A 27,600-nucleotide genomic window follows, 5' to 3' on the forward strand; every position below is an offset into this window, starting at 1 on the left:
CTTCGACTTTTACCAACAATATAAAGGTTTTATTGGCATTGTTAATAAGATTTTAAATTTTATATGCAAAATAATAATTTAATATATCTATTAAAGATTAAATATGTAACAATTTTTAATTATACTTTTGGAATGAAAAAAAAAATTGAACTCAAATCAAAACGAATAAATACTAAATAGGACAAATTGAAAATGTGGGAATAATTCAAGGATAAAATTCGATCCCCGAATACTCTGATGAGTTTATCCCGTCTCCTTATAAAGGAAGGGATAAAATTGGAAAGAAAAAAGCTGTTCAAAGGTTTTGACTCTCGATAATTGGCGGTTTCTCGTACTCACTATATAAAGGATTAAAGTCAAAGCTTTCCTTCATTTTCTTCTCTCTTCTCAAAATTAAAAAGTTTCATTTCCATTTCCATAATAATAGTAATTTTATTTTATTTTCCTTCCCGGTTCTGATCTGAAACTCTCGTTTATACAATCGAAGAGAGAGAGAGAAGAAATTGAAAAATGGCGACGGTGTCCCCTCTGGCGAAATACAAGCTTGTATTCTTAGGCGATCAATCTGTCGGCAAAACCAGCATTATCACCCGCTTCATGTACGATAAATTCGACACCACTTATCAGGTCAATTTTTCATTCATTTTTTTTAACTATTCGACGTGGTTTTTCTGATTAAGATTTTACCGTTTCTTAAATTCCTCTTCGCTCGTAATTTAGTCCCGTATTTGGTTTATTATTACTCTCCGTTAGATAATGATCGGGAGTATTAGTCACGGATGTAAATGTCGTCGTTTCTTCTGTTGTTGATCTCGATCGAAATGATCTTAGTTTAAAAAATGCTTGATTTTTAGGGTACAGGAAATTATGACCAATTTTGTATAATAGCTTAACCAGATCTTGATTTTTATTTTTTTAAATATGATTAATTTAGATTTTGAATCGGCAGTTTTTATGTATATTTTGCTTGAAGAAAAAGAAATTGCTCCTGATTCATTGATATAAATCAATTGCAGGCCACTATAGGAATTGATTTTTTGTCAAAGACAATGTATCTTGAAGATCGAACGGTTCGATTGCAGCTTTGGTACTATGTTTTCTTCCTCTACGCCGCTCTTTTCTGAACAATGTAGAATCTTGGATAACTTTGATCAGCGATTCATTTCGATAAATGCTGAATGAATACAGAGCATATTTCTTGCAAATTTGTTTTGGACTTCTTCTAAATTTAGATTTTAGTCAACAAACTAGTGCCAAATAGAGCTTATATTTGTTGTCACTTGTCAAAAATTATTTCATTTTGTTGTGTACTTTTATCATCTCAAAAAATAACTATCCTCATCAATTCCAAGCATTGACTATTCACCCGGTCCAATAGACCAAGTTTGGATGATTTTTTTCTTGATGACCAGTTTGATCCGAATCACTATTTGTAAATAAAACATTATTTGAATTTAATTATAAACATAAATTTTAAATATTTAAAACCAGTAAACTGAACTCTCGGGTCAGTCTCGCCTGATCAAGGTTGGGTAAAAATTTTAACAAAATTCAGGCCATAGCCGAGCTCGACCTATTATCTCTTCTCTGTTTGAGTTTTATCTTATAATTTCACAGGGATACTGCAGGGCAGGAGAGATTTAGGAGTCTTATTCCAAGTTATATCAGAGATTCTTCTGTTGCAGTAATTGCCTATGATGTAGCTAGTGAGTATCAGCTAGCCAAATACTTTATATCATACATGTACATGTACATGCATAGTTATTATGTTTTATTAATTGAACACTCTTTGGTAACCATTATTATTTGTTTGGCGTACGCCTTAACCTGAATTATTCGCATCCCTCACTTGGATGATCACTTTGCAGATAGACAATCATTTTTGAACACTTCAAAGTGGATTGAAGAAGTACGCACAGAACGAGGCACCGATGTCATTATTGTCCTTGTTGGGAACAAAACCGATCTGGTTGATAAAAGGTAAGTGATAAGTTGGAAAAATAATTGAACTTCTTGATTGGGTTTCCTTATTGCTGGATTTTAATTGCTTATTTGCTTGGACTTATTCTAATTTAGGAAGTTTAAAATGCCATTTTTCTTTCGCACTTAAGAGGTGTAACAGTTAGCTTACAAGCACACGAGCAACATAGAAGATGTTTTTGACCAATTTGGCATGGCCAAGGAAATAACATTTCTTGATTATACTTCTTAAATACTTCTTTTTCTATCCAAAAAATTTCAACAGCAACTTTAAACTAAAAATGTAGTGAATATCTTTTATTGTGTCGTTAATTTGCACAATTTGGTGACTAAACAGGCAGGTTTCTATAGAGGAAGGAGATAGCAAGGCTCGTGAACTTGGAGTCATGTTCATAGAAACCAGTGCAAAAGCAGGATTCAACATTAAGGTGGAAAATACAACAATTTGATAGTCATACAATATTTTGTTAACTGAATTTTTATTTTACTTTATATATTTACATGTTCAACATTTAGGTCCGAATATATGATTCTCTAGATATATTAAAAGATTTGAAACTTAAGCATATTCATATCCTACACTCCTATTGCAATAGCAGTGACGTTACATATATGTATTGTTGATCTCCTACTTTTATGCTGTACCTTGCACATCATTTTTCTTGTTTAATGTAGATGCAGTGGTAGTGTTTACTTTTTGCTCCTTTTGTTAACTTGCAGTTTGAAAATGAATAATGTGAAATTGCAGCCTCTATTCCGCAAGATAGCTGCTGCCTTACCAGGAATGGGATCTCTTTCTTCAACAAAACAGGACGATATGGTTGATGTAAACCTGAAATCCAGTGGAAATTCATATCAAAATCCAGATCAGCAAGGAGGTGGTTGTGCTTGTTAAAACAAATACTGTATTTACTACAAGCCTAGCTTAAGAGATAGGGAAAAAGAGATCCAAATTTAAGTTTCCGAACTTCCTTCACGTTACTTAGGTAAGTCTCATTCACCAAATTAAGTTCAATTGGCATGAAAATTTTATTATATATGTTGGGGTCGGATTTTGGATAGAAGTTCTGTTAATTCAAGTTTGGTCCGGTTTGATTTTAGGCCCTGATTTTCTTAGCTGGGTTAATGATCAGTTAGATAACTTCGTCAGTTGGATGAAGGGGAGCAAGACCTGCAAGCAATGAATTAATAAGGTAAGGGGAATACCGGAAATAGATTGTTGAGACATTTTCTGATACGTAAGTCAACAAAAATTTAAGAAAGGAAAGAGGGGCCAAAGAGGCAGAGTGTAAAAGTATTATGGAGAATTCTTTCCTGAAGTCTTGCGTTACGTACTGGTATTCCAAGAATTTCGATCCTATTTGTGGCTCCCGACTTTCTTCTACCTTAATGTGCCCTGTGTGATCAACTTATCTATGAACATGTTATTACTCTTTCTTTTGGTAATTGCTAATGCTTTGTCTTTACAGTCTCACGGACTGAGTGGAAATAATCTAATGAAAAGTTGTTTTTTTCAAATTTTGTTTTGCATATATAAAGTTATTTTAGAATTTTATTTTATTTTGCCTTTTTTACCCTTTGAATTAACATTATTTATCAAATCATCCCAAAATAGATGAAAAAGTTAGTTTCGGTTAACTTTGTTGACGTGACATTCACGTGTATGTCACTTAAACAAAGTTAAACAAATATTAACTTTTTCATTCCTTTTAGAGTGATTTGATAAAGTGTAAGTTTAAGGATTAAAAGAGACAAGTTTTCACCAAAAGAAAAAAGAGAAAATTAAATGGAGGGTTAATTTTTTTTTTTTTTTGTAAAATCATAGGGCGGAATAAGTTATTGGGACTTTTTTGAATGCTCTAGCTGCTTATCCAACTTGCTCAAGTTGGGCCTTCGATAAGATTGTTTGTAATTTTAGATCTAATTAATTATAGGTTATTTGCTTTAATTAATAAGTTAGTATTTGGTATGTTGAGAGTGTATTTTTTTATTTCACGGGCAGTATTTAAAAAATTAATGTGTCTTTTTTTTAAAATATATTTTTTAATATTTTACTATAAGAGTTTATAGGACATTTGTCAATATCTTAACATTGTTTGTGAAGTCTAAAAATTTAATGTGTGCTGAATAATTTCCTTAATTAATAATTAAAATGCGTTTGCTTGAGTGAAAAAGTAAAAAGATGGAAAGATGGGTGAAAATTTTGAAGGTACCTAATAATAAAGAACAGCAAGAGAAAATAAAACACAAAATATGATGATATATCATCTTAATGCATAAAAGCAATTATTTTAAAATGGAGTGATAAAACAGAGAGAATAAGATATGCGAATTAGTTTTAATATATATATTATTTTAAAAATTTATTAATCTTCTTCTCATTTTTATCTTTACAAAGTAATCCATCGATTAAAATAACTTTTTTTCAAATTTTCTGTCTTCTCTATCAAGACCTAGAGAAAGAGAAATTGCTTTTCTAACTTTCTTTTCACTCTACCAAAATATATATATAATTTTCTGTTCACCCTACCAAGTAAAACATAAAAGTTACTTCATATGGTACAATAGTTTTAGCTATAAGCATTTCCAAATTAGCTCATTTGCTGGCAATTAACACTTACTTGGACATCCATAAATATGACTTTACATATTGAGAAATGGTGAGTGAAGTATGAATGAAGGATTATTGAAACATATGATTGATGGTAACTTTGCTAGGATTTGGGCTTACATTATTATTGATATTGTTTGAATTATTAAATTGAAGAGTAATGATATAAAGATTAAGTGACTAAAATATTCGTTGCCAAAACATATATTCGAATATTCATAATTTAACTCATTCTTATAAACTATTTCAGCTTCAAAATCAACATAAGGGTCATGAATTCTTGCTTTGTTTTCAGCAATTTGGAGAATCTTCTGCTTAAGATTGTCAGACAAATTGAGTAAATCTTGCATGGTTATTAACGAGCATGTCATTCTTCTAGATCTTTTCTATAAAAAGAGATGTCGGTGGTCTTCAAAAGTTAACTGGCGGCGGGTACTGGCGTCGCCGACCAGGCCACTGAGGGGAGGCAATTGGATTTGGATGAAACTTTGAATCTGACGTTTAAAGTTTGAGCTTTTTTTCATAATTGATTTCTTGTTTTTGACTAAATGATCATCCCTGTATAAACACATCTACATCTATACTATTTATACTATTATATGTACCAGCCAATCCAAAAACAATTAGGGAAAGTCGAATTTTAACTATAATTTTTTCATAAATTAAAATATAAATTTATTATTTTTGTAGGGATTTAACAGAAATTATTTCATTTTATGAGCTAAAGTGTAATTTTACTGTATATTAATTTATAATTTCTTTATTTATAAGAAGACTGAATTGAATTTTTTCATTTTAGAAGAGCCAAAGTATAATCTCAATATATATTAATTTATATATTTTTATTTATAAAAGAACTAAATTGAAAATTTTTTATTGTTTGGGGACCAAGGCACTCTCTGCCCCCTTCGAATTTGCCTCTCACTATATGTATATAATAGGACATCCTAAGGATTTTATTAACATGATAACTTTAGAGAGATAAGAATTTGTCATGTGTCCTTATATAATATTAAAATTAATATTAATATTTGTCACTCATTTAATCTTGTATTTAAAAATTAACAAAATCTCTATAAGCGAATTGAGATTTTGTTACATTTTTAAAAGAATTTTAAATACAACTTAAAGATATATGATAGAATCTCAATCACATTTGTGCATTTAAGAAATTTCACGGTTTATTTACCAAATAATTAATAATTTTAGTTATGAGAAAATCATCAAGTTGTAGATTTGATTAAACTATTATGCTCAAATATGATTTTTTTTAACAATGAGATTAATTAACTCAAATAATTAATAATTTTAATAATTTTAAATAAAATATTTATGCAAATTAAAAAAATTCTAAAACATAAAAAATTGACATGACAAGTTGTAATATATATTTTAGAAAAATCTACCTTAGCATTTTAACTCGAATAATTATGTGTGTCGATTGTTTAGTGGAACAAAATTTATATCTAATACAATCGTTTTTTATTTAATTTGATTTTTAAAGAACATATATTTTTAATTAAAACTTAAATTTTGACACTACAGAATAAAGACCTTTGGATGGTAAGACATGTCCTTAGGAAGTTTAAAAAAACGAGGCCCGTTTAAAAATGGGCCCGAATATAATAAATATATTTTTTTATTTTTATTTTTTAATTTTAAAATACTTTAAAATATTTTTATTTTTATTTTTTATTTTTAAAATATTTTTTTGTGTTTATTAAAAATCGGGCCGGGCCAGGCTCGGGCTTATTATTTTTTCCCAGGCCGAGCCTGGGCAAAATTTTAGGCCCATATTTTGGGCCGGGCCCAGGCCTAAGAGTCGGGCCGAATTTTTTTCGGGCCCGGCCCGGCCCATGGACAGGTCTAATGTGGAGGGTGTTAACGTGATGACAAATATCCCAACGGGTTTAAGTGAAGTCATTGATAAAGATAAGGTTAGTGATGCTTTTGATATTGTAATTCTGAATTAAACTTTTATGAGTTTTTTCTTCACAAAAAAAAAGTTTGAATTAATAAAAATAATTTTGGTCATTTTAATAATTATGGTATAATTAATTCAATTTTTTTAAAGAAAATTACTATCATTAATAGGAATCATAAATAATAGGAATACATTGACATAACACATAGCTCAAGCTACGAATAAAACAATAAACTGCTATACAGATGTTATTGCCCAAAAAAAAACCACAATAGAAAAGAAAAACAGACTAGCAATAACTACAACCAAAAAGTTAATAAACAAATTAGAGATGTGTGACTTTAATCAATCTTCGAAAATTGCATCTTAGCTTGTCATTATCGAACTAAACTGACAATAAACTATGGCCTACTAATAAATCACTTGAAGAGCCCAAAAAACACATTGCATTAGTGATGCACAAATAGTTTAGTCTAAAATACTTCTTCTCTTCGTCATATCAGAATTTAATCTTGTGAATACCATCAAAATGCTCTATCACGATAACATTATTTGAAAACAATTTTATTGATAATACAAATGAAAAGCTTTATAGAATACATAAATCGTAATTATAAATAAATATGGATACAAATCATGTATAAACCACATCAATAATTGATTCAAAAATTTAATTCCATAGATCGATTGCATAAAAATAGAATTATATTTTTGGTGGCTATTTTTCCTTTGAATAAACCCTAAAAATTTTAAATCATTTTTTTAAAAATTTAGATGAAGTTAGAGATTGTATTCGGATGTGTATATTAATCTTTTATATATTTAAAAATGAAAAAGATTAAAAATTTTAAGATGGTACTGATATAAATTACTCCATATTTATATTATGTGTTATAAAATTTATATTTATATTATAAATTTATTCAAATCCATCCCAAACAAGCAAAGTGGGTATATGTTGAAGGACGCGGTATTTACTGTGATGAGTGGAAGTCTGCTGTGGTCTCCCACATTAGAGCAAAGCATGCCAATGCCAATTCCCCCACCACTTTGTTTATTTTAGGAAATTTGGTCTGCAAATTATTCTATTATTGGATACTTTAGCCGAATAAGGAAAACCCAGGCTTTTCTTTTTAATATGAGACTTTGTTATTTTTTATTAAATATTCCTAAGCATTTACAATATTAATCTTATATTAGATTTTAACATTATTATATTAAAATAATAATGAATAAATTTATTAGGTCAAAATTATTTTTGTTTTTACTTTATTTTATCCATAATATCCGATTAACATTTATATTGTTCTACTTATTCTTTTTAATTTCTAACTTGCAAATTTAACATTATCTATATCCATATAATACATAAAATCTTTTAAATTAACATTTTCCCTTACAGTTTTATTTTTAAAGAGTTAGATTTTGTGATTTTTAATTAAGTGATGTTTCTTATTAAAATATTTTAATATTTTAAATGCATTGAATCACCTCTACATTTTTGGGACTAAAGCATATCATTTCTTTCTTTTCTTCTTAATATTTTTATTTATAGATTTTTATTCTGTAATTTTTTAATGATGTGACTAGAGTTTAGGGTCTAGAATTTAAGGTTTATGTTTAAAAATTACAAAAATAATGTGTCAATAATATAAAAAACGTTAAAATAACATTAAATAATTGATAAAAGATAGAAGATGATATGACGTCTCTATTTTATACAATATTTTCCCGAGTGGTTTGCTAGAAATAAAGACGAGAAGAGGAAAATCATTTTTGGTTTGGAGAAGAGAGAGAAAATAAAAAATTAATTTAAGTTTAATATATAATATATTAATTTCATATGGATGGTGATGCGTCCAAAAATGGCAGGTGGGATGCTTTGATCGGCTCCACATAGTTGATCAAAATTTTTTAACAGTGTTAACTCAAATGAGCTGAACCTATTGACTGGAGTAAAGTTAAAATATCAATGTGAAAAAATATATATAATTTAAGGACTAAATTGTGAATAAAAACTAAATTTTTCATTCAAACATCAAAATGGGCGGAAACAAACTTGAAAGCAAAAGTAGATAATGACCCAATAGTTCCATGGCCCAGAGCCGCCACACAATTATTAAACGGTCAAGGTCTAATTCACACGTGTCAGTATCAGATACATTTAGAGTGTTTCAACTTGCTGTCTCTTATCTTTTCCTCAATATAGTTCAGAGTAAAAAACATAATATAAAATAGAATGACATGGCCCTTTGTCACTTGCTCTTTCGTAAGCTTATCAAAAATCTTACATTACCAAATTTAGAGAAAAAAAAACACTTCACTTCCCCAGTCAAAAATGTCGATTCCCGCAGAACCATTTCGTATATCGTCGGAATATCCCGGCAACGGAGGACCCTCTCGCCAGCAACATGATCCGATAGCCTTGGCCGCCGATTTACGTGTCCCACTCCAAAACCTCTCGACGGTGAAACGTAGAATGGATTCACTACAAGATTTCCTATCTCTATCGGTTAACACCAACACTTTGATCTCCAAAGATCAAATGGACCTCGTTTCCTCCGAAATCGCCGACGCTGTACACCAAATCATCACCAACAGTGCCGCTCTCCTCTCTTGTGCCCAAAAAACTCATTGCCGGAATTCGAATCCGACTCCGGAACTGAAACCGGAGTTCGAAGATTCCGATGAAGGAGAATCCGACGTAATCGAGGTAGACGCCGTCGAATTGCTTTCGGAACATTTACATTTCTGCGAAATTTGCCGGAAAAGTTTCAAACGTGACGCGAATCTACGTATGCATATGAGGGCTCACGGAGATCAGTACAAAACTCCGGAAGCGTTGGCAAGGAAATCCGAGAATAATTCGGACGTGATGAATCCGGGTCGAAAAACCCGGTTTTCGTGCCCGTACGAGGGGTGTAATAGGAACAAGAAACACCACAAGTTTAGGTCACTGAAATCGGTCATTTGTGTAAGGAATCATTTCAAGAGAAGCCATTGCCCGAAAATGTATCGTTGCAATAGGTGTCATAAGAAGAGTTTCTCGATTCTGGTGGATTTGAAGGTTCATTTGAAGCACTGTGGCGGAAAGGAAGAGATTAAGAAGTGGAAGTGTAGTTGTGGGAATGGGTTTTCTAGGAAAGATAAGCTTTTCCGACATATATCATTGTTTGAAGGGCATATGCCGGCGATGGTGGCCGAGGAGGATCGGAAGCTAAAAGGAATAGTCGCAATGGAGGAAGATGAACAAAAGAAAGCTTGTTTGGAAGATGGGTTATTTGATGATTGGCTTAATGGGTTTGATTCTCTTGAGAATTATTGTTTGCAAGATATGTTGGAATCATGGTAGTTGGTACAGAATTACTGATTGAGAAGCATTTAGGATTAATTTAGTATTGTTTGTCAAAATTATTTTTGAATTATAAAATACTTTTGAACAAAAATTGAATTTTCTACTTCTGTTTTGGGTAAAAAAAAGTGTTTTTGTAAAGAATTTTTTTATCTCAAAATATTGTTGAGAAGGAACACTAAACTTAGTACTAATTAGTTTAAGTTTCGGTTCAGTCATATTAATTTATTTTGGTCCATTTCAACTAATATCACAATCCGTATCATTGCTATAAGATTTTAATATTTTAAATTAATTTTAATTACATTTAAAAGTAAATACCATATATATACATACTAATTCAGTACTACCACAATTAGATTTTTTCATAGAACGTAAGTAGAATTATTAGATAACAGTTTGTAGCACAACTCACAGATTTAGATTATTTAGATTTAGTTAACACAATCAAACTATCAATGTGTTATATTCAATTTTTTTTATAAGAGTCATATTTTCAAAACTATGTTTTTACGTAGAATGTAAATGTTGCAAGTAAAAATAAAATAGCTTTGGAGAATGAATATCCGATAATTGATATCTCGAAATTTACAATAAATAATAATTAAAATATATGAATATAAATATTTAGTCGAATATACGAAAAGAACTTATAGAAATCAATTATTCCGGTTTAGCAAGCTAGAACTGGGAAGTTGATATAGTTCAGCATACAAAAATGGTTCAATGAAGAAGCGCGATTGATCGAGGAAAAGAAAGGGTTGCTCTAACAGCCATTCAAGCATAACGTCACATTAATCTTTGAACACTCAAAACAGGACATGTTGACATTAAGAGAAAAACAGGATCATGCCCTTTCTCCACGTTTGTTCTTCGTCGATTCAATAAACCCTAAACTGGAAATCGTGGAATAAAACATGCCAAAAAGGAGAGTTACGATACGATACACAAAGCCATGCAACTTGGACCACTGACACCACCTCCTCGATGCTGTAGTTTTTTATTAAGGTTCCGCTCTACGATAGCATCCACCTTCACCTTCACATCCCCATGAATGATTTTTGGATTGCAACCTTTCATGAAGGTATTCTCCTACTCCTAGAGCTATTATTATTCTTGTAGCCGAATCTAAAACCGGGTTTCAGTTCTGCAGCAGTTGCATAGTGTTAGTGTATAAGGTAAGTTAGGTTGTTAGCAATCAGTTATACAATCTGTTGTACTGTTAGTAGAATTGGTTAGCAGCAGCTAGTCACTCACTCATGTATATAAATCCTGTTTCTGTACTAATACAATCAAGCAAATAATACTAGAATATTCAATCAATTTCATTTTATATTTCTTTATTCTGTTTTCCTATACTTACTAACACTTAGGGTAAACTATAAAAATAGTTAATTTTGTTTGACTCAGATTATATTTTAGTCATTTATGTTTGAAATATTGCGTTTTAGTCACTTACGTTATCGTTGTGTTATGAAGTGGTCACTCTACCGTTAAACTCCGTTACCTCCCTTACAGCAGTCCTACGCGGCAGTCCAAATGAGGTTTAAATGCCAACTTAGATGTCTAGTCGCTGGAATAAAAATTGGTTTTTAATTAAATAAATTTAATTTGGACTGCCACGTAGGACTGTCATTAGGGAGGTAACGAGCTTAACGGTAGAGTAGTCACTTCGTAACAAAATGATATTATAAGTGACTAAAACGTAACATTTCAAATATAAATGACTAAAATATAATATGAGTTAAACAAAAATGATTATTTTTGTAGTTTATCTATATACATATGTCAAACACGAATATCGAAGCATTGTATAAACTATTTAAAGTCTTCAAAAAAGAAGCATGAATATGAGATATAATCTTTCAAATATAAAAAAAAAATTGACTATATTAAATTTTTAGTATTTTATTGTTTAACCATCAGTTCAACTGAAAATCAAAAGTTTGACTGATTCAATTTTCAATCCCATCTATAACATTGGCCCTCCACAATCATGTCATCTTCATCTGCATGCCATATCATTCTCCTTCTCAGGGACAATGCAAGCTTTAGTTCCTTCATTGGAAATAAAATGTGCCTCCATCTCAATAACACTAAATCTTGTAACATTATAGTACAGTTATTGTATGAAAAGAAGAAGAAGAAAAGTATAGGTTTTGTGCCCCTCCATCGTTCAACTTTAGTGGCAATAAACTCTAGCATGCAAAGGAACTTGCTAATTCAAGTTATTGTATATAATTTTAGATGATTTAATGACCCGACACATAAATTTTCAAATTTCGGCAGCAATTAATCACTTCATTCATTTTTTTTTTCTACTTTTTAAAATAATTAATATTTAGTTATTTACAACCTAAACAATATTTAATACTAAGAAAATATAATAATAATTTTGAAAAAAAATAAAACCTAATTCACTATGGTTATTTCAATGGAAGATAATGTTATTTTGTAATCTCAATAATATCATTTTGAAATTAAGAAATCTTTTAAAGAGACTTTATGTTAAAGTAGAAGAGATTTAAATAATTTAGAATGAAAAATAGGAAATAATTAAGAGGTATCATAAGAGGCAGCCGCATAGCCGGGGTTTAAAATGGGAAAATTTTCATTTAGGCTTCTTTAAAATTTTAAAATTTTAAATTAAAAAGATAAAATTGCACTTTATTCCCAAAATGATAAAATTTTGATTTAATCCTTTAAAATTATAAAGATATAAATTATTTAAATGGTGAAATTTTATTTTTTAGTATTATAAAAATATACAATTTAATTTCGACCCACCTAAAAATAATTTCTACCTTCGCCCCTGGTAAGAAAAGAGATGAAATGAGTCTAGAAGAATCGTGAATTCAATCGAACTTCAGCAACCATAGTATCGAGGTACTTTATGCAATCTCGTACATTGAAAAACTTGAAATTCATTGAACATTAAAGTAGAAACTAACTTCAACATTATAAAAGTTTTGATAAAAAATTTAAATTAAAACTTATAGTTATACTTATATTTAAACATTTTATTGGGTTGGTATCATCCTTAATCGAGTCATCAACTCAGTTATGAAATTATAGAAATATTTTTCTTTTAAATTATAATTAATATTATTATAATGAATTTTTTATCTTTTCATATTTTTATAACATCTTTAAATAAATGGTAGACTATCAAAACAGTCACTTTTGTTTCCCTCAAGTTACACTTTAATCTTTTATGTTTGAAATGTTACGTTTTAGTCACTTAGATTAACGTGTTGTAACATTTTAGTCACTGAGCCGTTAATTGTCGTTAACGATATAATGGTAAGATAACGTGACACGTTAATTTCAAACAAAAATTTTAGGTTAAATTATACAATTGGTCCCCATATTTTTTTCGTTTTGAGCATTTTTTCTTTTATGTTCTTTTAATTTTCCACTCTCTTTATTTTCCTTTTTTTCTTTATTTTCCATTCTCTTCTGCTTCTCCATCTATTTTCTTCCCTTCTCAATCTCTTTTAACGTAAAAGAGAAAAATTAAATTGCTCAAAATAAAAAATATAGGGACCAATTGTATAATTTAACCTAACATTTTCTTTTGAAATGATATTAAGCTTACCGTTACATCGTTAACGACAATTAATGCTCAATGACTAAAACGTTACAACACAATAACGTAAGCGACTAAAACGTAACATTTCAAACATAAGTGACTAAAATGTAATCAAGAAAATAAAAGTGACTATTTTAATAATTTGACCTTAAATAAAACAATTACAAATCTAAAATTTATTATCACTTCACTTATATTTATTATTGAAAATATTTTTAACATAAAATTAAATAGCTCATTAAAATAAACACATGTTAATAACGATAAAATCAATTATTTTAGATACTAAATTGAATGAGTGACTAAAATAAACCTAAATCAAGCATAGATGTGAGATTGAAACTTTGACATCTCTCCTTCTAAGCCAAGACTTTATTTGCCATAATTAATTTTTTAGGTTTAAAATTTTGGAAAAAAATTGCAATAATCAAATGAAAAGATTCTACAAATGATCGAAGAAAAGTCCAAAAGAAAAAATAGTGACCCAATAGTTGCGAGCCACGCAGTTATTAAAAATGCCGGGATCTGCAATTCACACGCGTCGATCTCAGCGTACATTTCGAGTGTTTCCAACTTGGCTCTCGTCTTGTCTTTTTCAAAGTTCATAATATAAAATAAAATAAAAGAGAAAAGCCTTTTCTACTTGGTCTTCCTTAAGCTTATTAAAATTCAGAAAAGGAAAAAAAAAAAGCTCCACTTCCCCCCCAAAAAAAATGTCGAATCCCGGAGAACCCTTTCGTATATCGTCGGAATATCCCGGCACCGGAGGAGCCTCTGGACGGCAACAAGAGCCGGACGGCGATGCGAACCTACGTGTTCCACTCCAAAATCTCTCGACGGTGAAAAGTAGGATGGACTCTCTACAAGATTTCCTCTCTCAATCGGTCAACACCAACACTTTGATCTCCAAAGATCAAATGGACTACGTTTCCTCCGAAATCACCAACGCCGTCCACCAAACCATCATCAACGGTGCTGCTCTTCTCTCTTGTGCCCAAATCCATTACCGTAACCTGGCTCCGGTTCTAAACCCGACTCCAGAAACAAAACCCGAGTTCGAAGATTACGATGGAGGAGAGTCCGAGGTAATCGAGTTAGACGCCGTCGAATTGCTTTCGGAACATTTACATTTCTGCGAAATTTGCGGGAAAGGTTTCAAACGTGATGCGAATCTACGGATGCATATGAGGGCTCACGGAGATCAGTACAAAACTCCAGAAGCGTTGGCGAAGAAACCGGAAGTAAAGAATACGGTTCGGAAAGCCCAGTTCTCGTGCCCGTATGAGGGGTGTAATAGGAATAAGAAACATAAAAAATTTAGGCCACTGAAATCGGTTATCTGTGTAAGGAACCATTTCAAGAGAAGTCATTGCCCAAAAATGTATTGTTGCAATAGGTGCCATAAGAAGAATTTCTCGGTTTTGGCGGATTTGAAGGCTCATTTGAAGAATTGTGGCGTAGGTGAAGAGAGTAAGAAGTGGAAATGTAGTTGTGGGAATGGGTTTTCGAGGAAAGATAAGCTTTTTGGACATATATCATTGTTCGAAGGGCATATGCCGGCGGTGGCGGCCGAGGAGGATAAGAAGCTGAAAGGAGTGGTGGCAATGGAGGAAGTTGAAGACGAAGATGAAGATGAGTTGACGGAGAAAGAATCCTATTTGTATGATGGGTTTTTTAATGATCTCGATTTGCTTGATGGGTCTGGGTCTTTTGAGAATTACTCTTTGCAAGATGTGTTGGGACCGTCTCGCGATGTGTTGTAGCGTTTTCATCAAGGTAAGACTTGGATTTATATTTAGTGTAAAATTATACGTTGCAAATATGTTTTCCGTCCTTTACTTCACTGCTCTATTTTTGTCTTGATTTTTAGTGTTGGTTTCAGATTTTCCAATAATCTTTATTGTAACATATAATAATGTTAGCTTCTTGCAATAACAAAATGCTTCTTATTTTTTGTGCAAGTGTTTTTAAGTGTAAACTGGAAAGTTTGCCAAGCTACACCTCAAAATTTATGTATGGTTCAATCACGAAAAAGAGTGATTGAGAAAAATTTGGTTTCTTTAAAACACACAAACACAAAGGCGCCATGTTGAGATTAAGAGAAAAATTAACTGAAAATCAAGAACATGCCCTTTCTTCAGGTTTGTTCTTCCATTCAAAAAACACAAACAAGAAATCATCGAATACAACATGCTGAAAAGGAGAGTTACGATGAACAATGATTCAGATATTAAAACAGAAATAATATGATAGCTTTTTTTTTGGCTAAAGCGAAACATTTGATTTAGCTAACCGACTAACTAGGATATTATATGTTTACCTCATCTTCCGCCAGATAACTCGATCGCGTCCTGATTATATAATGAATCTTCTCCCCATTCAAATCTCCTTTGAAGTCTTTCGTACTCTTGCCTGCGCGTAACTTCAACATGCTGCCACTCTTCCCATCTCTCAGCCAGCCCCTCTCCTTCCAGCATCCTCACCACCTCTGACATTGCTGGACGTTCCTCGGGTGAAGCTTGTGTACAAAGCAATGCAACTTGGATCATTGCTTCCACCTCCTCAATGTTGTAGTTTTCATTAAGGTTCTGATCTACGATAGCATCCAGCTTTTTCTCCCTTTCCAGCTTCTTGACCTTCACAAACAAAAATTGACCAGTGAGCAAAAACAACAATACTATTAAGAACTGTTCATTTGCAAATGTGAAAGCCAACATAATAATAGATTTTATCTTACATGATCAAGCAGCAAAACATCATCTTCTTCTTCCAAGCGTGAAAAATCAATCGCACGTTGACCTGTTACAAGCTCTAGAAGCATAATCCCGTAACCAAAGACATCTGTCCTTTCCGATGACTTCCCAGTGGACAAGTACTCGGGTGCTATGTGACCCATTGTCCCTCGAACTTGAGTCGTTACATTTGTCCGCCTGACATCCACCAACTTTGCAAGGCCGAAGTCACCAACAACCGCTTCAAAGTCTTCGTCCAACAATACATTAGCTGCCTTCACATCCCGATGAATGATCTTCGGATTGCAATGCTCATGAAGGTATTCCAGTCCACGTGCTGCACCTAGGGCTATTCTTTTTCTTGTAGGCCAATCTAAAACAGGTTCACCAGGTTTGAGTTCTGCAACAGTTCCAATAATAGTCGCATATTATACGAAGCTCTGTAGAACTGAATGCCTTACAAAACAGAAAATTATATAAAAACAGTCCGATGATTGTAGAAATTTCAAAAAGACACATTTGACATCCTCAGCAGATTCACGGAATTGTAATAAAAATTCAACATAACTGACACTTTTCTGCACCTAAAGTAACTCTAATGGCAATAGCACAATGTTTGTTTTTGATAGGAAGTTCGTTTTAAGAATGATAAAATATATGTAATATGGTAATGTTGAATTAAATTCTCAAATAACTAGTACCTCTAAGGCGATACGCCACACTTAAATTCTCCATAAACGGATAAACCAAAAGGCGTTCAGTTGGTGTTGTGCAAAAGCCAATCAGCCTCAAGAGATTCCTGTGAACAGCTACACTTATCATCTCGACTTCACGTTGAAAAGCCGCATCTCCTCCAGGACTTTCAAAATCGGTTAATCTCTTAACTGCAATTTTTGTGTTATCAGAAAGCACGCCTTTATAAACCTTTCCAAAACCTCCCTGTCCGAGGATATTCTTTTCACTGAAGCTATCAGTAGCCAACTGTAATTCCCTCCAAGCAAACCTTTTCAATTGACCAAAAGCAATTCTTCGGTCGACTTCACCTGACCATTCAAAATTATTCAGTTGGACCAGAAATTATTTTTTATATATTTAAAATCATTTTGATCAAATCAGCTGGTCCGATCAGCAGCCACCGGTTTTTACTCAGAAGTATGAAAGGTAGCACCAACCTGCAACATCTACAAATACTTCACCCTTGTAGCCTGTCCGTCGACCCTTGCACAAGAAAAACAGCAAGCTACTGAAAAGAAGAAGAATTATAAACCCGCCAATAATTCCAACTATAATTCCAACTTTCGGTTTCTGTGATGAACCTGCAAACAAAGAGAAACCTCAGAGATAGCTGGTCAAAGTACGGTACATATTTTTAAACGGGGTATCTTTGAAACCATTGAAAGCTGTAAAAACAATGCAATTCACTCAAATTATCAAATCCAACTACCCGACTCATTTCCTTTTGATGCACAACCGTGCGGAAAATTTCGACCACAATTTAGCCTGTTTCCTGTAAAACTGAAATAAATAAATGTGTTAGCTTAAGTTCACTGCAGATAAATATTTGTGATCGGTGTGAGAATTGAATTGACCATTTACAATATTTTTATTTCTTTGTCTTAAAATTGGAAATGAAATGAACTAATCAAAGATAGGCATACTTGTAAATCGGAATGCGGAACAAATGATCAGGAACTTGACCGCTAAGATCATTTCCATCGAGCAGACTGCAGAAATAGTTCAACCATGCCATCGGTAACTTTAAAAAGAGTAAAAAGAAATAATCCTTGTTCGTTCGAGTTTGCAACTTTACAAACTGGGAACTCAAGGCTTAGTCAATTAAGTGCTGTTTTCCAAGACATTCAGATATCAATCTTGATGCAATACTTACAGACTAATCAACTTTGGAAGATCTGAGATTGACGAAGGGATAGTCCCAGTAAGATTGTTCATGCTCAGTGTCCTGCTTGAATGAAAGGAAGGATGCCTTAAAATAATTAAATACAAGACACTGCAAATAAATAAGCCTAAATATAAAACAAACAGCAGTACTTACAGGAATTGGAGATTTTTAAGATTACCGAGGGAAGAAGGTATATCTCCGGTTAAACGATTATTTTCCAAATCCAAGCTGGTCAAGCTCGACAAGTTCCCTAACTCTTTTGGTATCTCACCAGTTATACCATTTCCTTTCAATGTACTACAGGATGAACACACGGTATACAGAGATATATGAACACATGAAGAACAAAAACTATTGAAATATACTGTTTGATTGAATATGTTCGATACATACAGTGATGAAAGTGTCGTCAGAACTCCTATTTTAGGGGACAGCGTGCCAGAAAAGTTCATGGATGCCAACATCCTGAAAGCAGAATTATGACATAAGGATACCTATTTATTTATAGAATGAAGAAGAATGAAAAATTAATAATAAATATTTCATAATCAATTGAATAATGCATGCATATATTTACAACTATGAATAATAGTCAAGGAGGAAAAATAAAAGTACAGCAAATTACTTACACGGAAATGACATTATTACTAGGATCACACATAACATTTGACCAAGTGCAAGGATTAACTTGATCGGGATTCCAGTCTCTCAACTGATCGGGTGAAGCACGGAGCGAAGTCTTCAATGCAAATAAAGCATCTCCTGAAACAAATGATATGAATATTCATAATCTAATTACACAAACAAATAACACCAGCCCAAACCAGGCCTAAAGAGTTGGAATATAAAATCAATAGAACAAAGAAACAAGATTATCCGAGGAATATCATCTCACTATACGACTCACACATGCGCACATGTTTAGACATCCATATGTCTCTCCCTAGAATTCAGGCAAATATAACTTTTAGGCATATATCAGTTTCTCAACCCGCTAATATTTCAGTAGAGGAAATAAATTATTATATAGTTTGATTAAAAGCATATATGAAACCAAATCTAGAGCTCATTGAGCAAAATGAAAAGCTTCTAGCATCTTATTGTGCTCCCATTTGAGCTTACTGGCTAAGTAACATATTTGGTATACATCTAAATTCTTTAGCATGAATAAGGACCTAAAACTCCGAAGTAACTAGTATTATGAGAAAAAAAAAAAAAGAAGATGTCTATTATCAAATTTACCACACCAAGTGAAACCAGAGAACAATTGCCTCCACATGTGCAGCGTATGCATGTTTGACCAGGAAAAAGAAAATTCAGACAAGGAATAACCACATACCTTGTAAATTAGCAGATACAAAAGAAAGCAGGCAAGCCAATATAATAAAACCACGAAAGGATTCCATTTTCAACAAAGTTAGCCCCGATGATCAATGCCATGAAATATAAAATCTCATGAGCATAAAAGTGAATTCCATCTCTGCAAAAACATTCAAGCACAAAAATGTAAGGCACAACACAATTAGCTAAAGAGCTATTCCTGCAGCTTCAGCCATTACCAGGTTCACAGACCTGGTGGGGATTCCCCAAGGACAATCACCTCTTTGCAAAATCACTATTATGAGCAAGTAAAACATCTGCTTTTTCTAGAATGCTAAAATTCTTAAGATCCAATTTGATTCAAAATGAATGAAAAGGAATTGCCAATATTAAGTTAATGGCGCAATGGAGAAATTTCAAAGAATAATAATAATAATGTCAATAGAACTGTGAATTTAGTTACAATAGGAAGCTACTAATAAACTGTAATAAATATAAATTAGGAAGTAGCAGCAACTTTTCCATCAAAACCAAACAATATTCCAATAAGCTCAAAAGGCTTCTTCCAGGTTGTAAAGCAGTAAATGCAGGTATTAACATTCAGTACTAGGGAAATAAATGAAGAACTAACCAAGGAATTCCATTTCAAACAACAAGACGGAAAAGAACAGCTAAATGGTTCTCACATAATTGAAAGAAGTTCAACTCAATAACTACAAGGAGACACATTAAAAGTCTATGAACTTCCAAGCTAAAACTATCAGAACCCAACACACACACACACACACACACACACACAAAAAAAAAAAAAAAACCTGACCTTGACCAAAAAGCAAAGAGAAAACAATAAGATATCAGTCACCCAACAAAAACCCAAATCTTAGAATCTAAAAAAAAAAATTGGATTTAGAAGAAAGTAGCTTACCTTTGAGGAAGGAATCAAATTGGAGAAGAAACAAAAAAGGGGTTTTTTCATTTCAGATGTACCATGTAACTTCAAAAGTGAAAGAATCAATCTTTGATTCTCTTTTAATCTGTAAATTAGAAGTAATGAGCTGGCTTAGTGAAAGGGATGACAGTATATTTGTTTGAGTTTTTCTCTCTTATGGAAAAAGAAAAAGCATAAATCAAATAAGAAGCTTCTGTCTTTTTGCTTTTTGCTACCCCTCCTCTCAGTCTTCTCTTTAGTTATTGCCTTGTTTTTCTAACTCTGCAATTATTACTACCCTCTTTCTTTCTTTTTCTTTTCAGATTAGAATCTTGTATTTTTTACTTTTGTATTTACGAAATAATAAATATATTTTATTGAAATCATATTTTCACACAGCATAAAAATTATCAAGAAAGTGTACAAATGTGCAACTCCATCCATAGTTAGTAGTTCAGATGTATTGTTATTTTGCCCATATAATATATAATATAAATATTATTTAAAATAGTTTATATATTTTATTTTTAAAATTTTATTTTATATTGAGTTTGATGTGACTTCAATTTTGTAATTGTTCTTAATTATCTGCTGTATTGATTTTTGGGATCTTTGTTATAAATTGTTTGTACGTTACCATGATTCTGTCTTATATGTTAAAACATAAACCAAACTTGACGTCATTCTAAATTAATGGCATTAGTTTAAATTTTAATAATAAAGTAAAATTGATTTCTTTATAGAATTATAGCAAAAGTAAACTAAATATCATTTTTTCTTGACTTTCGTTTTAAAAATATTAAAATAATTACTAATTTTTTATTTTTCCCTTTAATTTGGCATTTTAAAATTTTCAATTAAAAGTTAGAAGTAATAAAATTAATTGACACAATAGTTAGAACTAAACAAAGAGAGATCGATTATTAAGAATGTATTTTCCATTTATTTAAGAAAATATATAAATATAGCTATATTAAAATTATAACAAATCAAAGCTAACAGAAATTTTATGTAAGCATCACAGTAAAATAATCTAATAAATAGTTTTATATATTGTTTTAATAAAATTATGTTTAAAAATTATACTACATGAAAATGGAGAATGAGATGGAATTTTGTTGTTTAAAAGATATAAATGCAATTTGAATGTTCCCTATTTATTGTTGGCTCAGTTGTTTTTTCTTCTTGGTAATTGAGGGAAAAAATAGGGTTAAGTTCTCGTATTTACAATATAATATTTTTGTGATTAAATTACAAAGTTATTATCACTTATTAAATATTGTTTATAGCAACCATGATTTATAGTATGCTAGTTGTTCGTCTCATCTTTTAATCTTATCATGAGGTTAGGAGTTTGATAAAAATATTATTTGTAGTACAAATTTTGAGATTTATAAATGCTAATTAAATAATAATTTTTTTAAAATGATTTTGAAACAATAAAATATATTTTTATAATGAAGAAATAAAAATAAAAAAAAGTTTTGTGAGTAAAAAGAATTAATTTTCAAAATTTATCCGATGAAGACGGTAAAGAAAGGCCAGCTTCTTATTGAAGAATAGATGGTGGACCAGTCAATCAAGTCAACAGACATAACAGGCCCCCTGCATTTAATTGATGCAGGCATGCTGCTCAATTTCATCTTCACCCTTTTTCAGGCTTACTAGATTTTAGAGCACGAAAAAAAAATTAATTAGAGAAAAAAATTTATTTTATTCAAAATGAAAGTCGAAAATGTTGAAATAAAGGTTTCTCAAGTGTCATATACTAAGTTTTAAATTGTGTCTTTTAAGCGTAAAACCTAATTTTTACATGAAATGTATAAAAATCTTTATTTAAACATTTCTATAAAGATTATGCTCTTATGCGAGCATTTTAAAAGGTTTGTGGGAGCCGCCCCTAAAAGATTGATTCATAATTTAAGTATTTAGTAAAAAAAAAAAGAGATAATATAATTTTCTCCAGGTCCATTTAGGTACCTATATTTTTATTTACTTTATACTTGATATTGGCAACTAAATTCGTTTGGATCCTAAACTTGAAAAATATAAAAGTTTGATAATATGAAACTCTAAGACCGTGTCACATCATTACTTGAAACTTAAAAATTTTATATAAATTTTCAGGTGATAACGTGGTACATTCTTAGAGTGACACATACTATGTTCTAATAACTAAATCAATTTTTGTGTCTATTTTCGATTTTTATTGATTTTTGAGCAATTTCTGATTCAATCGCTTCAATCTTTTTGTTTAAACCAATACACCTATTGATTTTCGGTTTTATAGTTCGACTGACCAATCCAATCATATTTCAAAAACATTGATCACATCATCAAATCTTGATGGAATCCAAATTTAGAGACAAAAAATTATATTATCTCAAAGCAATCTAACGACTCCAAAAAAAAAGTTTGTCAAAACTCGAATTTAATAAAAAATAATTAATTTTCAAGTAAATACTTTTTATAAAAGTTTTAATTATTGATTTTATTTTAATATTTTAATAAATTGATTATATATTTATATAAAATGAAATAATAATTTGTCAGGAAACGAGATTACTGATGTTATACATAAACACAAAAGTTTTCAAAATTAATACCTAATTTTGAATTATTTCTCTTGTCATAGCATTTTATTCTTATTATCTTAGTTTATTATTTTCAAAACAAAATTTGTATTTGGATGATTTAATTCAATGATTTTGATGAATTTATATATTATCATTCTATTTTAATGATTCAAAATTAAATTAAATACAATGACCTACATACATGTAAAACAGGAATGGGAAAACATGCACATTGATAGCAAATCAGTGGAAATAGAAAACAAAATGATAATTTAATAAACATGATTGCATTGTGGTTGTTGGAAAGAGACGTAAAAGATACATTAGCTTTTAAATAAATAAATATATATATATATAATCAAATAATAAAAATGACTTTTAATTAAAATAATAATAATAATTTATCGTGAATTTTATTTGAAGACGAAAAGAGTGAAATTCGAAAGTTCTTTTTATTTGTTTTGATTTGTTCTTTGTATGAAATGTGGTTTTCTTTGTTTTTGATAAGAGTCTCCGTGTTAAGATCTATGAATCAATTGAAATTTCATATTCAATAAGACCTTTAAATAAATTCAAAGATTCTTTGAATAAGAACCATTGGATCATCACTTATTCAATTAATAAAATAGATATAATAAATAAAAATACAAATAAAAGAAAGTTTGTCCCTTGCAATTAATTTAATAAAATTTAATATCAAATGTTACTAGTAAATTATTACTAAATCCATAATATTAAATTTTATTAACAAATTAATCCTACTCCAATTATTTTATTGATATTTTTGTCATAAATTTACATAAACAATCATTTTATCATATTTTACCTAAAAAATATATAGTATTTAATAAGTAAAATATATATTAAAATATTAAAAACTGTTTAAATAATTTAAAATAAAATAAAATGAAAGTGAACCAAGCCGAGTGGTGCATTGGATTTGGATCCCTCCATAAAATTGAAAGGGTTTTAGTGCGTACAAAATTCACTGTGGTGTATCCAAATGACCGGCAAATGGATGCCAATCTTGAGTGGGAGGATTTCCTTCCATTTTAAAGCTTAGGATCCCACTCCATTTTAACCAACAATGCTGAAACTCAAACCAACACGGTTGTTGAAACAACACTTCGCCTCTCCTCACTATCTACTCTTGTTTTATTCAACTTCTAACTACCTTAACTGTCACTTAGACTCCTTCCTCTCCACCAACGCTGCCTCTTCAACTGTCAAATCCCTTCTTCAATCCCATGCTCTCATTATCACCAGCGGCAACTCAAACGATAACATTTTCATTTCCTCAAAGCTCATCTCTTTGTACGCCTTTTTCAACAAACCCAATTGTTCCACCAAGGTTTTTGATTCACTTCCCACTCCGAAAAAGGATGTTTTCCTTTGGAATTCGGTTATCAAATCCCATTTCTCCAATGGGAACTACTCTGAATCCTTTGCCTATTATCTTAAGATGAGGTTGTCTAATACCCTGCCTAATGATTTCACTGTTCCCATGGTTGTTTCCGCTTGTGCTGAGCTGAGGTGGGACGTTTGTGGGAGATATGTTCATGGGTTGGTCTTGAAATCTAGCCTTTTCGTGTTGAGTTCGGCCGTCGGGTCTTCCTTTGTTTTTATGTATGCCAAGTGCGGTTCAATGGGGGATGCTCATCTTGTGTTTGATGAAATGATTGTTAAAGATGTGGTTGCTTGGACGGCTCTTGTAATTGGGTGCGTGCAAAATGGGCAGAGTGAGAAGGGCTTGGAATGTCTTCGTGATATGCATAGAGTTGCCAGGGATGGTGATACAAGGCCAAATTTTAGGACTTTGGAAGGTGGCTTTCAGGCTTGCGCAAATCTGTGCGCTTTGGATGAGGGGAAGTGTTTACATGGTTTTGTGGTGAAAACTGGACTTGGATTTAATCCACTTGTACAATCTTCAATATTGTCTATGTATTCTAGGTGTGGGAGTGTTGAGGATTCATATGCTTCATTTTCTGAAGTTGTTGATAAAGATGTTATCTCATGGACTTCAATCATTGGCGTGAATGCCAGATTTGGACTTATGAAGGAATGCTTAGATATATTTTGGGAAATGCAAGTTGATGGTTTATGTGCAGATGGAATTTTGATTAGTTCTATGGCATTGGGTTTTGGAAATTTCATGAGTGTACGTGAGGGAAAGGCTTTTCATGGACTAATCATAAGGAGGAAATTTTTGTTAGATCAGCTGGTTCATAATGCACTTTTATCGATGTACTGCAAGTTTAGAATCCTATCTATGGCAGAGAAGCTCTTCATAAGGATACCTAACCATAGCATAGAGTTGTGGAATATAATGGTTCATGGATATTGTAAGATGGGACAAGAAGCAAAAGCTATAGAATTGTTTAGGAAGATGCAACAACTTGGCATTGAGGTTGATTCAAACAGTCTGGTCTCTGTTATCATTTCATGTTCTCAGCTAGGAGCAATCCGTATTGGCCGCTCACTTCATTGCCAGATAGTTAAAAGTTACATGGCTGACAACACTTCAATTGCTAATTCTCTCATAGATATGTATGGAAAAGTGGGAAACTTAACTGTTGCATTGAGGATATTTAATCAAACACAAAGAGATGTTATCACATGGAACACAATGATGTCAGCATATACTTGTTGCGGACATTTTTCTGAGGCTATTGCCTTATTTGATCAAATGCTTTTGGGAAACTTAATGCCCGACTTGGCAACATTGTTAACTGTTGTTTCAGCTTGTTCTCATCTAGCATCATGGGAGAAAGGGGAAAGGATTCATTGTTACATCAAGGAAGGAGGATATGAGCTCTGTCAATCTCTTGTTACTGCATTGATTGACATGTATGCAAAGTGTGGGCAAATAGAGAAATCGAGGGAGTTATTCATGTTAATTGAGGAGAAGGATGTAGTTTCTTGGAATGTAATGATTTCAGGTTATGCAATGCATGGAGATGCAAAATCAGCACTTCAGATTTTCCAGCAGATGGAAGAATCAAAGGCTAAACCAAATGATCTTACCTTTCTTTCTCTTCTCAATTCTTGTGCTCATGCAGGCCTTGTTGAAGAGGGGAAGTTTCTATTCAGTAGAATGGAACATTATTCTATAAAGCCAAATTTGAAGCATTATGCTTGCATGACGGACCTTCTTGGCAGATCAGGTAATCTTCAGGAAGCTGAAGCCCTGGTTATGTCACTGCCCATCTCTCCTGATGGGGGTGTTTGGGGAGCTCTGTTAAGTTCTTGTCTTGTTCACAATGAAACTGAGATGGGGATAAGGATAGCAAAGCGTGCTATCGATTCTGATCCCGAGAATGATGGGTACTATATTTTGATTTCTAACATGTATAGTTCTATGGGATGGTGGGAGGAGGCAGAGCGGGCCAGAGAAATGATGAAGAAAAGGGGTGTAGGAAAAAAAGCTGGTTGGAGTGCAATGTAATATAAAGAATACGAGATCGATTTTGGTTCAGAAATTTCTGGTGTCCCTTAAAAAATGCGGGCTTCCAGGATCCACCTATGTTTCAGCAGAGAACATATGGTTTTATTTCTTCAGGACTGATGCTTGCTTCACGTAAAGAATGAGGCTGAAACTGCAGTATGCCTGGTATGCAAGTACTTTTTTCATCTTCCATTTTGGCTTACACCTGCCTATAGGTAATAGATTAATGTTGCACGTTTTGTTTTTAGTTTTAAGGAATTGGTAAGGTTTAGAAACGAGGACTTCTCAGATCTGTGAATTGTGCAGTGAGAAAACATATGGCTTGATGGGTTCAGGATCTCTGCTTTACCCGAAGAATGAGGCTGCACTACATAATGCTAGCATTGTTTTCAGGTACTTTCTCTTGCTTACAGCCATTTTCACCCTTTTCAGTTTTTAGTTACTACTTTTGTTAGCATGCTTATGAAAAACATATTTTATCTTGCAATGTATGCATATTCCCCCCCCCCCCCAAAAAAAAAAGGTGCAGGTAGGGGTTGTTCATGGTGATTGTTGACTATTGACTTGTTTCTCATCCTGCATGCTAAGCATCTGTATCAAAATACTTAAGGAGTTCCATCCTGTACCTTTTCCCTTTTCTTTAGAAAAATTTGAGACTGATGTTGAAATACAAAATCACGTTTTCAGTTCAATAAAGCCAATTCCTTTGTCTCAAGCAATTCAGCAAACCTGGCAAGCCATATCAAATTCAGAGGTTTACAGTTTGATTTCTTTGGGTATGCTTCTACCAATTGGAAAGACATGCTAGCTTAATCGATCAATTTGGTTAATTCTTCTATAGCTTTTGGCCATATCAGTTGCAGCCAGTTGCTGTTCAAACTAATTGTTCTACGAGAGGACTTGTCGTTATCTTGAGACAAATTGTTTCTTCCTCTAGGCTTTTTATACAAGTTTGTATCCGAAAGAAATTCAAAAAATTATGGTGTGTAATATCTCCCCAAAATCACTTAAATGCGTAGATGTTTCTGCAGATGGAAGTCACTTGTATGTTCGTTGGGGATTTCGTGTTTCATGGCAACGGGAGATGAAATTGTTTCTCAGTGTTCCGGTATCGGGTTCATTGCTTTCGTTCTGTATTGCCAGCTTCACAAGGTGCAGAAATATTCTTGTTTGACATATGTGAATCAGTTACTTGGCCGGTTAAGAAATTTTATTTCCAGAGTTTAATTGATCCCAATTT

General features: G+C 32.0%; 5 protein-coding genes across 12 annotated transcripts; 4 read left to right on the forward strand and 1 right to left on the reverse strand.

Annotated features, from left to right (window-relative positions):
• The first annotated feature begins 302 nt into the window (after positions 1–302).
• Positions 303–3,498, forward strand: LOC105802276 (ras-related protein RABH1e). Of its 3 annotated transcripts, none has more exons than XM_012633830.2 (7): positions 311–627; positions 1,017–1,087; positions 1,618–1,706; positions 1,869–1,980; positions 2,318–2,408; positions 2,729–2,966; positions 3,082–3,498. In XM_012633830.2, the coding sequence occupies exons 1-6, from the start codon at positions 511–513 to the stop codon at positions 2,873–2,875; spliced, it is 627 nt and encodes a 208-aa protein (XP_012489284.1). In that variant the 5' UTR covers positions 311–510; the 3' UTR covers positions 2,876–2,966; positions 3,082–3,498. The 3 variants fall into 3 exon arrangements, with proteins under 3 accessions (XP_052479310.1, XP_012489284.1, XP_012489285.1); XM_012633831.2 differs by having other exon boundaries at positions 3,114–3,498; XM_052623350.1 differs by lacking the exon at positions 3,082–3,498 and having other exon boundaries at positions 303–627; positions 2,701–2,832.
• A 5,295-nt stretch (positions 3,499–8,793) lies between these two features.
• Positions 8,794–9,888, forward strand: LOC105801433 (protein SENSITIVE TO PROTON RHIZOTOXICITY 1-like). The gene has a single exon (XM_012632736.2). It carries the CDS (start codon positions 8,854–8,856, stop codon positions 9,865–9,867), a length of 1,014 nt encoding a protein of 337 aa, XP_012488190.1. The 5' UTR covers positions 8,794–8,853; the 3' UTR covers positions 9,868–9,888.
• Positions 9,889–14,101: 4,213 nt separating this feature from the next.
• Positions 14,102–15,420, forward strand: LOC105802275 (zinc finger protein STOP1 homolog). Its single transcript, XM_012633829.2, has one exon. It carries the CDS (start codon positions 14,173–14,175, stop codon positions 15,220–15,222), a length of 1,050 nt encoding a protein of 349 aa, XP_012489283.1. The 5' UTR covers positions 14,102–14,172; the 3' UTR covers positions 15,223–15,420.
• A 146-nt stretch (positions 15,421–15,566) lies between these two features.
• On the reverse strand, positions 15,567–20,622 carry LOC105802274 (probable LRR receptor-like serine/threonine-protein kinase At5g10290). The gene is made up of 12 exons (XM_012633828.2): positions 20,337–20,622; positions 19,431–19,571; positions 18,721–18,853; positions 18,485–18,556; positions 18,245–18,388; positions 18,080–18,151; positions 17,850–17,915; positions 17,636–17,706; positions 17,364–17,507; positions 16,893–17,234; positions 16,197–16,591; positions 15,567–16,095 (listed from the first exon to the last, which is right to left on the reverse strand). The coding sequence occupies exons 2-12, from the start codon at positions 19,495–19,497 to the stop codon at positions 15,781–15,783; spliced, it is 1,821 nt and encodes a 606-aa protein (XP_012489282.1). The 5' UTR covers positions 19,498–19,571; positions 20,337–20,622; the 3' UTR covers positions 15,567–15,780.
• A 3,264-nt stretch (positions 20,623–23,886) lies between these two features.
• On the forward strand, positions 23,887–27,597 carry LOC105802272 (pentatricopeptide repeat-containing protein At4g39952, mitochondrial). 6 transcript variants are annotated; one of them, XM_052624460.1, is made up of 4 exons: positions 23,887–26,525; positions 26,667–26,753; positions 27,048–27,310; positions 27,392–27,597. In XM_052624460.1, the coding sequence occupies exon 1, from the start codon at positions 24,003–24,005 to the stop codon at positions 26,358–26,360; it is 2,358 nt and encodes a 785-aa protein (XP_052480420.1). In that variant the 5' UTR covers positions 23,887–24,002; the 3' UTR covers positions 26,361–26,525; positions 26,667–26,753; positions 27,048–27,310; positions 27,392–27,597. The 6 variants fall into 6 exon arrangements, with proteins under 6 accessions (XP_052480420.1, XP_052480421.1, XP_012489276.1 ...); XM_052624461.1 differs by having other exon boundaries at positions 27,048–27,136; XM_012633822.2 differs by having other exon boundaries at positions 27,048–27,114; positions 27,202–27,597.
• The last annotated feature ends 3 nt before the right edge of the window (positions 27,598–27,600 follow it).

Source organism: Gossypium raimondii, chromosome 11 (genome assembly GCF_025698545.1).
Source record: "Gossypium raimondii isolate GPD5lz chromosome 11, ASM2569854v1, whole genome shotgun sequence".
In the NCBI taxonomy this organism is placed as follows: domain Eukaryota; kingdom Viridiplantae; phylum Streptophyta; class Magnoliopsida; order Malvales; family Malvaceae; genus Gossypium; species Gossypium raimondii.

Bases quoted from the DNA above. Each gene is read 5' to 3' on its own strand.
- LOC105802276 (XM_012633830.2), top strand. From the start codon at position 511: ATGGCGACGGTGTCCCCTCTGGCGAAATACAAGCTTGTATTCTTAGGC. The intron at 628-1,016 runs GTCAATTTTTCA...AATCAATTGCAG, and splicing joins AATTCGACACCACTTATCAG to GCCACTATAGGAATTGATTT. The intron at 1,707-1,868 runs GTGAGTATCAGC...ATCACTTTGCAG, and splicing joins AATTGCCTATGATGTAGCTA to ATAGACAATCATTTTTGAAC.
- LOC105801433 (XM_012632736.2), top strand. From the start codon at position 8,854: ATGTCGATTCCCGCAGAACCATTTCGTATATCGTCGGAATATCCCGGC.
- LOC105802275 (XM_012633829.2), top strand. From the start codon at position 14,173: ATGTCGAATCCCGGAGAACCCTTTCGTATATCGTCGGAATATCCCGGC.
- LOC105802274 (XM_012633828.2), bottom strand. From the start codon at position 19,497: ATGGAATCCTTTCGTGGTTTTATTATATTGGCTTGCCTGCTTTCTTTT. The intron at 18,389-18,484 runs GTATGTATCGAA...TTCATCCTGTAG, and splicing joins CTGACGACACTTTCATCACT to TACATTGAAAGGAAATGGTA. The intron at 17,916-18,079 runs GTAAGTATTGCA...CTATTTCTGCAG, and splicing joins CTTCCAAAGTTGATTAGTCT to TCTGCTCGATGGAAATGATC.
- LOC105802272 (XM_052624459.1), top strand. From the start codon at position 24,003: ATGCTGAAACTCAAACCAACACGGTTGTTGAAACAACACTTCGCCTCT.